This window comes from Salvia hispanica, chromosome 1 (genome assembly GCF_029641045.1).
Source record: "Salvia hispanica isolate PSC_SH4W2 chromosome 1, Shi_PSC_v1, whole genome shotgun sequence".
Lineage (NCBI taxonomy): Eukaryota > Viridiplantae > Streptophyta > Magnoliopsida > Lamiales > Lamiaceae > Salvia > Salvia hispanica.
Genome location: NC_142692.1, coordinates 7,958,368 through 7,974,431, shown reverse-complemented (window position 1 = coordinate 7,974,431; position 16,064 = coordinate 7,958,368). Strand labels below are relative to the sequence as shown.

General features: G+C 39.8%; 1 protein-coding gene across 3 annotated transcripts; it reads right to left on the bottom strand.

Moving 5' to 3' along the window:
- Window positions 1-54: 54 nt before the first annotated feature.
- On the bottom strand, window positions 55-13,245 carry LOC148933195 (glutathione S-transferase TCHQD-like). 3 transcript variants are annotated; one of them, XM_089062475.1, is made up of 4 exons: window positions 12,954-13,245; window positions 11,962-12,184; window positions 11,696-11,771; window positions 55-742 (listed from the first exon to the last, which is right to left on the bottom strand). In XM_089062475.1, the coding sequence occupies exons 2-4, from the start codon at window positions 12,168-12,170 to the stop codon at window positions 224-226; spliced, it is 804 nt and encodes a 267-aa protein (XP_088918601.1). In that variant the 5' UTR covers window positions 12,171-12,184; window positions 12,954-13,245; the 3' UTR covers window positions 55-223. The 3 variants fall into 3 exon arrangements, with proteins under 3 accessions (XP_088918601.1, XP_088918600.1, XP_088918599.1); XM_089062474.1 differs by having other exon boundaries at window positions 11,962-12,204; window positions 12,954-13,244; XM_089062473.1 differs by lacking the exon at window positions 12,954-13,245 and having other exon boundaries at window positions 11,962-12,946.
- Between the last annotated feature and the right edge of the window lie 2,819 nt (window positions 13,246-16,064).

Here is a 16,064-nt window from a genome sequence, read left to right as displayed (position 1 = left end):
ATATACCTGCCTCATTATCCATACAAGCTTATACATTGGAAATAGCATACAACATTCACAATTGCAACACTGTTCATAAAAGAATACATATGTTCCAAATAGCACATTGGTGACTAGGCTTCAAACCATTGATGTAAATAAAAGTCTCTTTTTCTTTTAGTAGTGCGACAAGAGATCCATCTAAATCCTATTTACAGTTATTGCAAAAAATGGATGCAATTCTCTAATAATGTTTAAGTAAACTTCTGATCCTCACAAAGCACCAAGTTTTAAACAGTGTATAGTGCCTTCTCCATCCATCAAAGTTTTTCCCAATCACCTTTCTGTAACTGGGCCTCTTTTTCACCAGATTCCAGTACTCGGCGAGGTTTGGTCTCGTAGCGATGTATTTATCTTCCAGATTCAGTAGCACCAGTCGACTCAGAACAGGGATGAATACAACATCTGCAAGGGTGAATTCCTCACCCAGCAAATACGTTGTATCACTTAGTTTCTCGTCAGCTTCATCAAGAATGCTCTCGAGATGTTCCTCGCTCCGTCTTAGGGTTTCCGGGTCTTTGAGTTTGTCCTCTGTATCATATGCCTCTTTCAGCTTACGGTGGTATGCACTTGCAAGGTCAGGGCACTCGGCCATCCTTGCGATGATCACGCGCCTTAGGAATTTAGAAACCGTGAGATGATACTTAGGTGGGACGTGGGAGAGGGTGAATAGCTTTGGATTCCATCGCTGTATCTTGTATATTGATAAGGCTAATTTCATGCATTGGTTATGTAGTGAAAAACATCACATTTCTGCTGGATCTAACAAGTTTTGTTAAGCCAGGTGTGTGTGTAGCGCTAGATCCAGGAGATGCTGGAGGAGGATATCTAGCGAGGAGCAGGAACGGAATCACGAGGAAAAGCTAGAGGAAGGAAGCCAAAAGCTGAGGGCAATCAAGTCAATCAATACCTCGCTGGGCCCCACCTCGAAGCTTATAAATAAAGGAGTGCGCAACAAGAATGGCAGATCCGTCACACTCCACACACAGTCACGCTCTTAGCTCACACACACTAGGGAAATGGGGAATTGGGGGAGGTTTTCGTTTTCGTGAATTACGTATCAGTGCACCACCGTCCCTTGAGGGCGAAGAAACAATTGTTCTCTTAATTTCTGTTTACTACTCTGTTCCGTCTCGAACTTCACTTTTGGAAGTCGAGCTTGCTGTTTTTGTTGCTGGATTAGTTTAACCGTTCTGTTTACGTTTGATTTGCCTTGATGAAGTTGGATTTCGTGTTGATTATTATGACGCTTGCTATTTTGGTTTGTTTATTTGAGATGTTCTCTTGAATTTGTTGCTGAATATTTTAGGAGATTCGAGAATCGTGGTATTGAAGTTGTGTTCGGTTGGATTTTTGTTCGGATGCTTGGATCCGGAGTGGATTTAGCATCCGAAGTGTGGATCTGAACAGGGGAGGTGAAATTTGTGCATGAGATTATGGGGAATTTGTTCTGCTTGGTTTGCTTCGTCTAGTAGTGTGATTTCCGTCGTTGTTTCGTTTACCGTTAAAATTATGTTTCCAATCTACATCTGAGTTTGTTTTTCTCGATCTCTGCATTTATTTGTGTTCGTTGAAGAAGATGAAGTCATTTTCAGTTGATGCTTTAGTTAGTTAGGCTGCAGATTCGATTCTGTCCGTACTTACCTTTTTCAGAGTTTGGTCCCCACTTGTTTTAATCTCCTTGGTCTAGAGATGTTCGTAGAAGTCCCAGATCTAGTAGTTGATTTGATTTAGTTCTTATACATAATTCATTTTTTGCCTAGATCTAGCAGTTAGCATAGCATACTTTATTTCCAAATTCACTTAGTTAAATTCCTCAACCCAAAAATATGCGTGGCAGCAGCCAACCCAAAAATAGCTTCCAAATCTCTATGCATGTACTATACGAGTCCATCCTTGTGGGATCGATCCCTACTTCCCTGTGCTAGTTTAGTATCTGTGGTTGAGGGTTTTGAAGGATTGTTTGCGTACCAACGACCAGACTTCCAGTCTTGTGAGTCTCTAGACCTTGTGATCTAGTTGATTTACTGGATCTAGGAAGTGTGTAATTAGAAATTGAAAGGATACAGCAAGCAGAAAATCAACTCTTCAAATGGCGCCGTTGCCGGGGATGGATGGCGTAGTTTGTTTATGTGTTTAGAGATTTGGTGTAAATAGTTTTAATCTTTTGAATTTCGCTTTTGGCAGTTTATGAGCAAGGGCTCAAGGTCAGGAATCTGGAGCAACCCATCTTGGTCAAGGAACGTGCAGTTGAAGTGGCAAGTTAAGGAATCAACATCCGCCATAACTACCGGATCGGGGTTGTCAACTGTAGATCCATTTCCGTTTGAATCAGGGAGTGAAGAAGAGTGGAATTCATCGGGGAAAGAGGATTCACGGTCGTCGTCAGAAACTGAGCATTCGGAAAGGGAGGAAGAGGAGTCTGTAATGGCAAACTTAGTGGACCTAGACCCAGAGATTGGTTCGCTAACTGCACATCTCGACGGAGAGCCAGCTCATGCCATAGTGTCAAATCAACGTCAGCGGTCTATTGAGATCAAGACGAATGTGCTGGGCGTTTTACCTACATTCTCTGGACGGAGGAATGAGTGTCCTTATGAGTTTTTGAACGAGTTTAGTAAGCTATGTAGCATCCAGAAAAGGCCTAACGAAACTACCGAGGAGGACTATCGCCTGCGAGCGATTCCATTTGCATTGAAAGGAGAGGCAAACACTTGGTTGCTGAGGCTTCCACCTGACTCGATCACCACATGGAGGGATTTCAAATTGGAGTTCCTGGACTATTTCTTTCCGTCCAATAAGACAAACGCTTTGAAAAAAGAAATTCAAGAGTGTAAGCAGGACTACGATGAATCTTTAAGCCAATATTGGTCTCGGTTTAAAGGCCTGCTTGACGCTTGCCCAAATCACAGGATGACGGAGGCTGAAACATTTTATCTATTCTACGAAGGGGCAAATCCTGAGTCCAAGGACTTAATGAATTCCTCGAGCGGGGGGAATTTCACCAAGAATAAGGCAAGCGAGGCACGCGAGATTCTGGGAAGATTAATCGACGCGAAGAAGGCGTATGACTGCCCGCGTGCTATCATGAGGAGAAGCTCCGCGAACACAGTTAAGGAACGAGAAGGAGAAGAGGTTAGAGACAGAATAGATCGACTGGAGAAGGCACTGCTAAATGCCATTGAAAAGAAAAATACCCCTGGGTCGACTGATAAGGAAAAAAACCCAGGTCAAGAAGAACATCAGCTTCAATTTTACAATAATCCCTCACTCGATGGAGATTTCCAAGCTCAAGTGAATGCAATGGGGAATTGGAATCAAAGTAATCAAAATACCAACTGGAACCAGTGGAAGATTAAGGAGGCACCATGGAGGGACAATCCTTGTTTCAGATGGGCTGAAGGGAACCAACAACCACAGTCACAACACCCAGGTCCAGCGGAGAACCAGCAGACATGGCCCAGCCGGAATCAGGAAGGACCACAGCATAATTCTAACTGGGCAGGGAAGCAGCAAGAGGGGCTGAACAACTGGAATTTCCGTAACCAAGGGGATCAGCATAACTGGAACAACAGGAACCAGAGCAACCAAGGGAATTCTTATGTGCCACCGCATCAGAGGAACAATTCAGGAAACAATCAAAATTTCCAACAGAGTCACCCAGGTCCAGCAACCCAGTACAACAATAATCAAGGAGGTCAGGGAAATTTTCGCCAGAACCAGGTGGTTGGAACCAATCAAAATCAAGGATTTAATCCCAGTTCAATTCAAGGTTTCCGACCACAGCGGAATCTTGATGACATGGTGCATGACCTGGTAAATTTCCAACAACACATGCAGAATAACATGCAGGCTAATAATGACGTGGTGCACAAAATTCAAGATGCCCAGCAGGAGCAGAAGTCTGCCATGGACATGCTGGCAAAGCAGATGTCCCAGTTGGCCACGTCGCTGAACGAAATGCGGGGAAATGAAGGGAAATTGCCTGCCACTGTCAAACCACCAGACCGAGCAAATATTAGTCAAATTACCTTGAGATCGGGGAAAGGCTATGAAGGACCGAAGCAAGTGATAAACGAGGAGACACCCTCACAGATGAACGGAGAAAAGGGGAATCAGAAGTCTCGAGGAGATGATCCTGGACTCAGAGAAATTCCTATACAGGATGACCTCCAGGAGGGAGATTTAAGGGGATCTATGCCTCGACTAAGTGACCCATTTTTCCTTGATCCAGAACCTGAGTTGGAACTTAAAGAGGGAAGCAGGGAGACAGGTGCAGCCCCAGCAGGGAGTTCCACGAATGCAGTAAAGCGACCCAAACCATTCCCATATCGAGGAGAAGCCAAGAAAAAGAAAGATGATACTGAGGACCTTGTGGAAATATTTAGTAAGCTGGAGATTAACCTACCCTTTTTGCAGGCTCTGAAAATACCCACCTTCAGCAAGTTCATCAAGGAATTCATAGCAGGAAAAACCAAACCTGATGGGAAGATTGTTATAGGAGAAAATGTATCCGCCGTGATACAAAAGAGGAGGATGCCGTCAAAGTGTACAGATCCAGGTATGTTCACTCTTCCTATTTCTATAGGTGATATTAAAATTGAGCATGCCATGTGTGATCTAGGTGCTTCGATAAATGTCCTACCGCTGTCAATATATAAAAAATTGGTGGGAGTCAGTTTGGTTGATACTAAAGTAGTGATTCAGTTGGCCGATAGAACATGCATCTCTCCTGAGGGAGTATTGGAAAATGTTATAGTTAGAGTGCATGATTTCCTATACCCAGCTGATTTTCATGTGATAAAAATGAGGGGAAATGAATCTACTGAGTCTAGTGGGGTGTTACTGGGGAGACCCTTCCTTCGCACCGCGAAGACTGTTATTGATGTGTTTGATGGAACCATATGCCTGGACTATCATGGGGAGAAATACACCTTCAACATTGAAGAAGCTATGAAAAAACCGCTTGATGTTGAAAACTTGCATGTTGTAGATGTAATTAACCCCCTAGTCCAAGAATATCTTGAGACTGAACTAATGCAGGAACAGTTTGACAATTCGGAGCTGAGCCAGACTGTAGAAAAGGAGGTGACAGGATGGTGTGAAACTTTTTTCACACAGGACTTGACAGATGATCAGATCAATGAAGCGATCATGGCATTCTGCCACCAGCCACTATCATTCCAATCAGCCAGATCTGTTCAGGAGAAGAGCCCAGACGAGGGAGCGAATCTAGAGGAAATGGCGCCAAGAAGTAAGGCGGAGAACCCTTTACCTCAGGAAGCCATCACACCGAAGAAGGAGTTGAAAACTTTGCCTGAAAATTTAAAGTATGCATACCTGGAGGAAGGAGAAACTTGTCCAGTGATAATTAACAGCCGCTTGACTGAAGACCAAGAGAGTGCGCTGCTGGAAGTAATAAGGAGGAACAAGAAGGCCATAGGGTGGACACTTTCTGACCTAGTTGGAATTAGCCCTGATCTTTGCATGCACCACATCAGACTAGAGGAAGGGGCAAAGGCTCGGCGTGATCCACAAAGGAAACTGAATCCAAACATGAGGGAGGAAGTGCTCAAGGAAGTTCTGAAACTACTGTCCCTTGGAATCATATACTCTATTCCAGATAGCGAGTGGGTCAGTCCGGTTCACATGGTACCGAAGAAATCTGGAATACAAGTGGTGAAGAATGACAAGAACGAGTTGGTGCCTACTCGACTGGTCACTGGATGGAGGATGTGCATCGACTATAGGAAACTAAATGAAGCCACCAAAAAGGATCATTTTCCTTTACCATTCATTGACCAGATGCTAGAGAGGCTGGCTGGCAAACAGTATTTCTGTTTCCTCGACGGATATAGCGGTTATTTCCAGATTTTCGTGAACCCAGAGGACCAGGAAAAGACCACATTTACATGCCCTTTTGGAACTTATGCCTACCGAAGGATGCCATTTGGTCTATGTAATGCACCAGGGACATTCCAACGTTGTATGATGAGTATTTTTTCGGATCTACTAGAGGTGTGCATCGAGATATTCATGGATGATTTCACTGTATATGGAGGCTCATTTGACACTTGTTTAGCCAGCCTTGACCTAGTGCTGCAAAGATGTCAAGAGAAACATCTAGTTCTGAATTTTGAAAAATGTCACTTCATGGTAACTGAGGGGATTGTTTTAGGTCATGTGGTCTCTGAAAGAGGAATACAAGTGGACAAGGCAAAGGTGGAAGTGATTGCAAAGCTACCTTACCCTACAAATCAAAAGGAAGTTAGAGGATTCCTCGGTCACGCAGGGTTTTATCGAAGGTTTATCAAGGACTTTGCAAAAATTGCACAACCACTCACTCATTTGCTGCACAACGATGTGGAGTTCGAGTTTGATGAGGGATGCAAGAGGGCATTTCAATTGCTCAAGGAGAGACTAGTGTCCGCACCAATTATCAGGGCACCGGACTGGAATCACCCTTTTGAGATAATGTGCGACGCGAGCGATTTCGCTGTGGGAGCCGTCCTAGGGCAGAAGATAGATGGGAAAAACTACGTAATTTTCTATGCGTCCAAGACACTAAATCAAGCTCAGAAGAATTACGATACTACGGAGAAGGAAATGTTGGCTGTCGTCTACTCGTTCGAAAAATTCCGCCCTTATCTTCTTGGGTCAAAGGAGTTTGATTGGGAAGTAAGAGACAAAAGAGGAACAGAGAATCGAGTGGCTGACCACTTGAGTAGAATTCATCAAGGAGATACGGACGAGGCTATTCCCGATGTTTTTCCCGAAGAGCATTTGTACTATATGGACGAACCACCTAGACCGATAAGCTGGGAATCTGTCTTAGTTTTAACCGGTCCAGGAGAATCTGATCGAGGAAAGCGCGTACGTAACGCAGAACCATGGTACGCAGACCTGGCAAATTACTTGGTCACGGGAGAGGTGCCAAGTTCAGAGGAAGCCTCCCGGGCCCAGAAGATGAAGCTTAAAAGCGAAGCCAAATATTACTTCTGGGATGATCCTTATCTTTGGAAGATGTGTGCAGATCAGATAATTCGACGTTGCATTCCTGAATGGGAACAAAGAGATGTACTCCATCATTGTCACTCCTTGGCGTGTGGAGGGCATTTCGGACCAAGGAGAACCGCAAGGAAAGTTCTAGACAGTGGATTCTACTGGCCTACATTGAACAAGGATGCCTTTGAATACTGTCAATGCTGCGAAAGGTGTCAACAGACAGGGGGAATCTCGAGACGAGATGAGATGCCCCAAGTGCCCATAGTGATCTGCGAAATTTTCGATGTTTGGGGGATGGATTTTATGGGCCCATTTCCGTCGTCGTACGGAAATGCTTACATATTGGTCGCTGTAGACTACGTTTCCAAATGGATAGAGGCGAAGGCTACGCCCACTTGTGAGTCTAAAGAGGTGGCCAAGTTTCTGAAGTCAAACATTTTCAGCAGATATGGAGTTCCTAGAGCGATTATCTCAGATCAAGGAACACACTTCTGCAACCGCACTATAGAAGCGCTCATGAGGAAATACGGCGTGCATCATAGATTGTCTACACCATATCACCCCCAATCGAATGGGCAAGCTGAAGTCTCTAATAGGGAGATAAAGAGTATTTTGGAAAAATCAGTTAACACCACAAGGAAGGATTGGAGTAAACGCCTTGACGATGCTTTGTGGGCGTATAGAACTGCTTACAAGACACCAATCGGGATGTCACCTTATAGGTTGGTGTTTGGGAAAATGTGTCACTTACCCGTGGAAGTGGAGCACAAGGCATACTGGGCCATTAAGGAAATGAATATGAAGTCTGTGGCATGTGAAGAAGAAAGGAAGCTGCAATTACAGGAGCTGGAGGAACTACGGCTAGAGGCATTCGATTCAGCAATGTGGTACAAGGAAAGAACGAAGCTCTGGCACGACAAGAACCTCCGGGTCAAGGAACTTCAGGTGGGGCAGAAAGTACTTCTATTTCAGTCCAGACTCAAGCTAATGCCAGGGAAGTTGAAGTCAAAGTGGGTAGGTCCATATACCATCGTTGGCCTCCGCGCACACGGAGCAGTGGAAATCCAGGGAAGTGCTCCTAACTCGGTCCCTTTTCTTGTTAATGGCCATAGATTGAAAGTCTATAGGGATAATTCTGAGCTATGCGTAGTGGAGGAAATACCACTACGTGCGCTCTCAGTTATCACTTAGCCAGACAAAGGAATATTCTCGATGAACTCCTGGGTCAAGGGAAATGTTATGTTTTTACACACTGATCCAGGGGATTCGAGAATATTCAAAGGTAATTGTACATAGTTTAATTGCTTTAGAAGACAAAGAAAATCCAAACAAAATAAAAATTCAAAAATTTCCAAAAATATTTTCGAAGACCCAAACTCAAAGGGGATTTATGTCTCGTACTTTAACCTTGACCCAGGAGTCTGGGGTCTTCATATTTTTTTAGGTCGCGGTCAAGGGAATCAATTAGAGGAAGAGTGCATGAAGGAGCAGTTGAGGAGGGAAGTTATAATTTGAAATTCAAAATGCCGACAATTATGGAGGAGTACGGTCGCTGATGTCATGCCTGCAACCGTCTCTCTCTTCTGTGTAAAAGATGCGAACCGACCTTCTCTCTCCACATAATAATTTCACAACTTGCTCCTCCCTCTCTCTACTGTCATTCTCTCTCTAAGCTTACAAACCCTAACCAAATCGGCCGAAGTGGCGAGGCACAGAAGATCATCCACAGCAGTCCCTCGATCAAGCCATTCCAGCAGTTGACCACCCCGACTATTCCCGAGAAAGTTCCAAATCCACCGAGGACGAAAATGCTAATGAGGAAACCAGGACTCGATCAAGCTGCAGAAGGAAAGGAAGAGCTGGAGCAACCAGCGAAGAAGAAAGTGAAAACAAACCGCCCCAGTGTTCCACCACCGTCTGGCTCTCGCGGGAGCCAGCCCCAGAAATGAGCAATTTCCCCAGACCAAGTAAATTTTAGTTTTTGTGTTTCTTTTTCTGTGTTTTATTTCCATGCGTTGCTGTGTTTTATGCTATCTTCTCCCACTTAGCCCAATGCTTGGTCTAAGTGTGAGAAGTTCTATGTTTTCTGTTGGTTTGTTCTTCTCCCACTTAGCCCGTTGCTCGGTCTAAGTGTGAGAAGTTGTTTTTTTTTAGAATTGTTGTTTATTTCTGCATTGAATTCTCTTTTTCCCCCCTTCACGACGATGGCTTGAGGCCAAGCTTGAGTGAAGCGGGAGGGGGAGAGGAGTCAATGCAGTGTTATTATGCTTTGAGGAGTCGTAGGTCTAGGGGTGTGTCGCATGAACTAGTGGATATAATACGGCAGATTCCCTTAGGGAGAGCAATTGAAAATAGGAGGTATTCCAACTTAGAAGCCTGATTCTTTAGTAAGCCGAACCAATCTGAATGAAGCGAGAACGATAGTAAATGCCTTTACTTGCTCAGTTGTGAAGCCCTACTCTAGAGGTGAGTTATAAGCCTGTGATAACACTTAGAGCTAACATATGTCAAAAGTCTGCCACTGAATGCTGAAGGAAAAGAGAAGAAAAAAAAAAAATATAAATAAAAAAGGGGGAAAGGAGAAAATATATAATCATAAAATCTGGAGGTATAAGCTGGACGAAGTCCAGAGGAGGAAATAAAAAGAGAGAAAAAAATCAAGGAGGTATAAGCTGGACGAAGTCCAGGAAATCAAGGAGGTATAAGCTGGACGAAGTCCAGGAAATCAAGGAGGTATAAGCTGGACGAAGTCCAGAAAGAAAAAAAAAAAAAAGAAAAAAAAGGGGGATAGTGACGGAGGATAGAAGGAGGAATTCTCATAACCCGAGGTTTCAGTGGTTGGCAATAACTTAAGAGAGAATCGGTCCTAACATCCCTGGTGAGGAATGAGTGATCGAGTGAATCTAACAATTGGGGAAGTAACAGGCTATCTTGACGAGCTGACAGGTTGGCTAGGTAGAGGGGAGAAAAAGGCCTATTTGGAGGAGTGCAGCCTGTTGGATTGACCTTAATCTTGTGGGGACGGTTGTCTAAAAGTTGAAACCAGTTCATGCATATGTGTTTATATGTTTTCATCCTATGTGATTATGTACTCTTTGTTTTAGTGTCTAGCTTTGCCTCAGTTGTGTCTAGGTGTAGGAGTTTTGTCTAGAGTCTGTAGAGTCGGTCAAGGGGATAACCATGCTTGAAATTCGCCTTATTCTTCTTTTCTTCTTGTCTTTATACTTGAGGACAAGTATGGTTTAAGTGTGAGCAGTTTGATAAGGCTAATTTCATGCATTGGTTATGTAGTGAAAAACATCACATTTCTGCTGGATCTAACAAGTTTTGTTAAGCCAGGTGTGTGTGTAGCGCTAGATCCAGGAGATGCTGGAGGAGGATATCTAGCGAGGAGCAGGAACGGAATCACGAGGAAAAGCTAGAGGAAGGAAGCCAAAAGCTGAGGGCAATCAAGTCAATCAATACCTCGCTGGGCCCCACCTCGAAGCTTATAAATAAAGGAGTGCGCAACAAGAATGGCAGATCCGTCACACTCCACACACAGTCACGCTCTTAGCTCACACACACTAGGGAAATGGGGAATTGGGGGAGGTTTTCGTTTTCGTGAATTACGTATCAGTGCACCACCGTCCCTTGAGGGCGAAGAAACAATTGTTCTCTTAATTTCTGTTTACTACTCTGTTCCGTCTCGAACTTCACTTTTGGAAGTCGAGCTTGCTGTTTTTGTTGCTGGATTAGTTTAACCGTTCTGTTTACGTTTGATTTGCCTTGATGAAGTTGGATTTCGTGTTGATTATTATGACGCTTGCTATTTTGGTTTGTTTATTTGAGATGTTCTCTTGAATTTGTTGCTGAATATTTTAGGAGATTCGAGAATCGTGGTATTGAAGTTGTGTTCGGTTGGATTTTTGTTCGGATGCTTGGATCCGGAGTGGATTTAGCATCCGAAGTGTGGATCTGAACAGGGGAGGTGAAATTTGTGCATGAGATTATGGGGAATTTGTTCTGCTTGGTTTGCTTCGTCTAGTAGTGTGATTTCCGTCGTTGTTTCGTTTACCGTTAAAATTATGTTTCCAATCTACATCTGAGTTTGTTTTTCTCGATCTCTGCATTTATTTGTGTTCGTTGAAGAAGATGAAGTCATTTTCAGTTGATGCTTTAGTTAGTTAGGCTGCAGATTCGATTCTGTCCGTACTTACCTTTTTCAGAGTTTGGTCCCCACTTGTTTTAATCTCCTTGGTCTAGAGATGTTCGTAGAAGTCCCAGATCTAGTAGTTGATTTGATTTAGTTCTTATACATAATTCATTTTTTGCCTAGATCTAGCAGTTAGCATAGCATACTTTATTTCCAAATTCACTTAGTTAAATTCCTCAACCCAAAAATATGCGTGGCAGCAGCCAACCCAAAAATAGCTTCCAAATCTCTATGCATGTACTATACGAGTCCATCCTTGTGGGATCGATCCCTACTTCCCTGTGCTAGTTTAGTATCTGTGGTTGAGGGTTTTGAAGGATTGTTTGCGTACCAACGACCAGACTTCCAGTCTTGTGAGTCTCTAGACCTTGTGATCTAGTTGATTTACTGGATCTAGGAAGTGTGTAATTAGAAATTGAAAGGATACAGCAAGCAGAAAATCAACTCTTCATATATCCATTCCACAACCTCCCCACTGCTCAGACTGGATTCTTCTCCACCACAAGAGACCATAGCAATTCTTTCTATGTACCTATGTTTTAATATAACAAGACAACAAATTGGAGGGATCACAGATATGCTAACAAGTAAACAACTCATGTTTAGTTTGATGGGATTCAGTCACATGCTTTTTTATCTATCTTATCGCACAAAGTAAACACATACTAGAGGTATAAACACGGCTATAAATGCCCAAGAAACTAAAGGAAGATGCAACGTACTGGATGATTTCAATTGTGTCGAACAAGATATGGGAACCATTCTGGAAAACAGGGAGTTTCGCATTGGGGTTCTTCCTGAAGAAGCTAGAATCGAAATTCTTGCCCGTGATAGGATTGACATGGAATGATGTGTAATCGATGTTCTTCTCCTCCAACTCAAGCCTCACTTTTTGGCTGTCCAAGGACAATGGATGATGATATAGCTGCATTATGACCCGAACATCTGCAAGAAATTGCCAATTTCTTGACAATACAGTGTAGATATCTATCATCACCAAAGCATACAATAGCAGTAGGGTAACATTGTAGACGAAAAAGAGAAAATAGGTCGGGCATCAAAGACGTAAAGCATGAAACAAGTATGTATCTTCTTGATAGTAAGAACACATTTTTTCCTGATTTCTAGCAATAACACTACTTCTTGGTAAGAAAAGGTTGTGTCTTTCTTGGTAGTAAAACAACATCTTTCTTGATTTCTAGCAAGTACAAGTTAGTTATGTGCATAATAGTTATGGTTGAAACTAAGTTGGATTAAAGCATACAACCATATGCAAACTGAGAAGATAAAACCCATTTATCTTTAAATAAGAAGACATCAACCATACCAACAACATTAAACTAATCTTACATTGTATATCTGTCTGCTTAAAGCTCAAAATTAATCTAAAAACATCCATTCAATTCCTCTTCCAAGACTTGGAAAAATAAAGATAAGATTTTGATAATGATATGGACACAGTAAGCTGCATTTTCACCCAATATCAGTATATATTTGGATTGACACATTTGCTCAAATGTTTTTTTGTTTCGAGTTCAACCATATATTCCTCTGTTTCACTGCAAAAAAACAGCTTAGTCCAAAAAAGACACCAAAAATATATAAAAAACCCATGAAATTTAGACCTCTTATCACCATCAAAACTAATAATTCACACAGCATACAAATTTCACAAGCCACCAAAAACCATAGTGATGAAGAAGAAAAGAATTACCAAGAAAATTGAGGAGTAGGGCGTGGAAGAAAGATTGAATTTTGATGATGATGATGGGGTTTAAGAGAGATTGGGGCACACGTGAAATTAGAATAAAAAGATACCCCTTTTTATGATCAAAACCAAAAGCTCAAAGGGTCTCTCCCTCTTTCTCTTTAACAGAGTAAGAAACAGAAAAAAGAGTGTGGGAAAAGGTTTTGGAAGAATCGTGCCAACGCAGAAGAAGAGTTTGTTTGTTGTAGGCTTGTCGCTGAGAATCTATCTCACTTCATTCATGGAAAAAGAGATGATGATAAATAATTACTATTCCTATATATTGATTGATTCTTGATATTTTTAATACTTAGCCCACCCATCGGGTCAACTAGTTTTTGCCAAACCCCACCACCGACTGCCACCGCCGCAGCGCCCCCAATCATGTTTTTAATACTAATTTCGTCTCTCGATAAACGTCGCATTTTGTTTTGTTCATCTACCAATAACGTTTCGCTTACTTTTTACTACTTTTGTCAGTGAACTTCACATTTTACTAATTTTATTTTACTAACTTTTTATAAAACAAATGAAGTACAAAGTATACAAAAATATGACTTATCTTCCATTAATTTTTTTCCATATAATTTTTACTTTATTTCTTAAAACTTGTGTTATGTCAAATGTTAATTTGTAATCATGGACTAAGAAAGTATTTTAAATTTGTAATATTCTCTCTTTGTAACGATTCAATTTAATTTACACGACTTAGAGAATTTTTTTTAAAGAATTTAAGGTAAAAGTTTATGAAACGCGAGTATGCTTTGATAATTTTATAGTGAAAGTATAAATTATTATATTTTGAATCTATATTTGCAAAAATGAGATATGTTATAATGGAGAACATAATATTGCAATTAAATTAAAGTTATATAATTATAAAAGAGTTATACTTTTTACATTTAATATTTAAAATATTGCACTTGATTATATAAATCTCATAAGGGATGCAATTACACTGATATACAAGTACTCTATGTGTATAAGAAAGCAAAATTGAATACAGTGGTTATTAGATTTTTTATTAGTGGAGAAAGTGCTCCATCAATAAGCATGATAGGATGAGTTATGGGTCCATCAATAAGCATGATAGGATGAGTTATGGGTGTGTTTTCTTTGTAAATAAGGAGTGTTTTTTTTTTTTTTGTAAATTAAAATGAAGAGTGTTTAGAAAAAGGAAAATTGGCTCTTTGTGGGCGACTAAGATAATGGTATAATGTTGTTTTCATATATTATGATTTTGTTAATATTTTAAGGAAATTGTGGAATTATTGGCAATTCACTCTAAACATATGTTATTACTATTATTTTCTAATGGGCAGTAATGATTATTATATGTATCGTAATCAGAATAAAATTTAGGTTGCATATATACGAAAATATTTTTAATTTTCAATTGGTGCGAAATAATTAAATTATATATATGTGCACGCACACGATTTAATGTTATGAGCAATATACACTAAATATTGTTGGAATCGATGTGTTTGCCATTTCTATAATGCACAAACATTTAGAATATGTTTATTATTATAAAAATTTTCTATTCTCTCCTCCTCTCTAATTAGGTACTACAAAATAGATCGTCTATATTCAACAAAACACCTCAAATGCATTATTTTACGCCGAACTTGTAGATTTTTTTGATTGAAATTTTTACACAACATAAATTTAATAAAAAAAATATATATTAATATCATTTATATAATATTTTGGTAATTATAATTAAAAATTAATAATAAAAGTATATTTTAGTTAGTAAAATGCTTCAAATAATTGGTTAATAGTGAGTAAAATGAGGCCTTAATAAAAGTATTCTTTACATATTTCAGCCCATTAATAATATATTTCATTTTGGGCTCGGAAAATATTCTAAAGAATCTGTTTAACAAATTCACAGCCCAGAGATTTATTTTCAGAAATGGGCTTTTAGAAATTCGAAATTCATATCTTAATGAGATTTAAAATAAAATAAATTATATAGTATCTACAATTAAAGAAAACCTTCCCACAAATCAGATGCAACATAATTATTAAAATAGCCATACCCTGATCATTCATCTTTCAAATAATATAATTAAATAAATCATTGATCATTTCTGACCATAATTACACTTTTCTTATAAGTAGTTTATTCGTCCATTTCTCCATTTCCCTTTTTCTAATATATAGTAATAAACAAAGAATTTTAATGGGACCATTTTCAATTGATTGTTCTCGATAAATTCAATAAATAATTCGAATGAAGAATATTAATGTTTCTGATAAAAATATCATATACTACCCAAGCATGGAGATATGAAAAATGAATTAGACGCACCAAACAATTGGGTCCAAAATTAAATGTTTGAGATTTAATGTGAATTATGGTTCAATTTTTTTCTTTCAATTAAAAACGTCAACTTCCATCAGAAGCTTTCATATCATATTTTTGCCAATATAACGTGACAACATTTCTTGAGCCACGTAACAAATATTGGCCACATGAATTTAGCTGAAGTTGTTGACATTAAATACAGAGGTTCGATATTTTATATTTATGGGGTGATGATTTATTTTGCAGTGTGCAATTGTTGAAAATTGATTAGTGAAAAAACTATATCCGGTAAAAGAATTGTGTATTAAAATCATGTTTAGTCACTTATTAAAGGGGTATTTCAAGTTTGTATAAATTGCCAAACTTTTACAAAATTCTAGTTTTGCTTACTAACTTTAAAGTTCGTTTATGAATTTATTTAATTATTAATTAATTCTAATTTTATAACAAATCAAGATTTTTGCCTTAATATGATTTAACATAAATAATAATTCAACAAATAAAATTATTAAATATAGTACTAATACGATGTTATTTACTGCCTAAAATGTTGCATCATTTTTGTTGACGTTGTTATCCCTTCTAATTCCATTCTTTGTCGGACACAATTCCCATTAATATTGACGGAATCCTCAAATACCTAAATTTACTCATCTAACCTTACATGGTACTCTCTCCGTTCGCGAATGAAAGTCTCGTTAGGGTTCGTCAGCAAATAAAAGTCACGGTTCATTATTATACTATGAATGGTAAAGATCGTC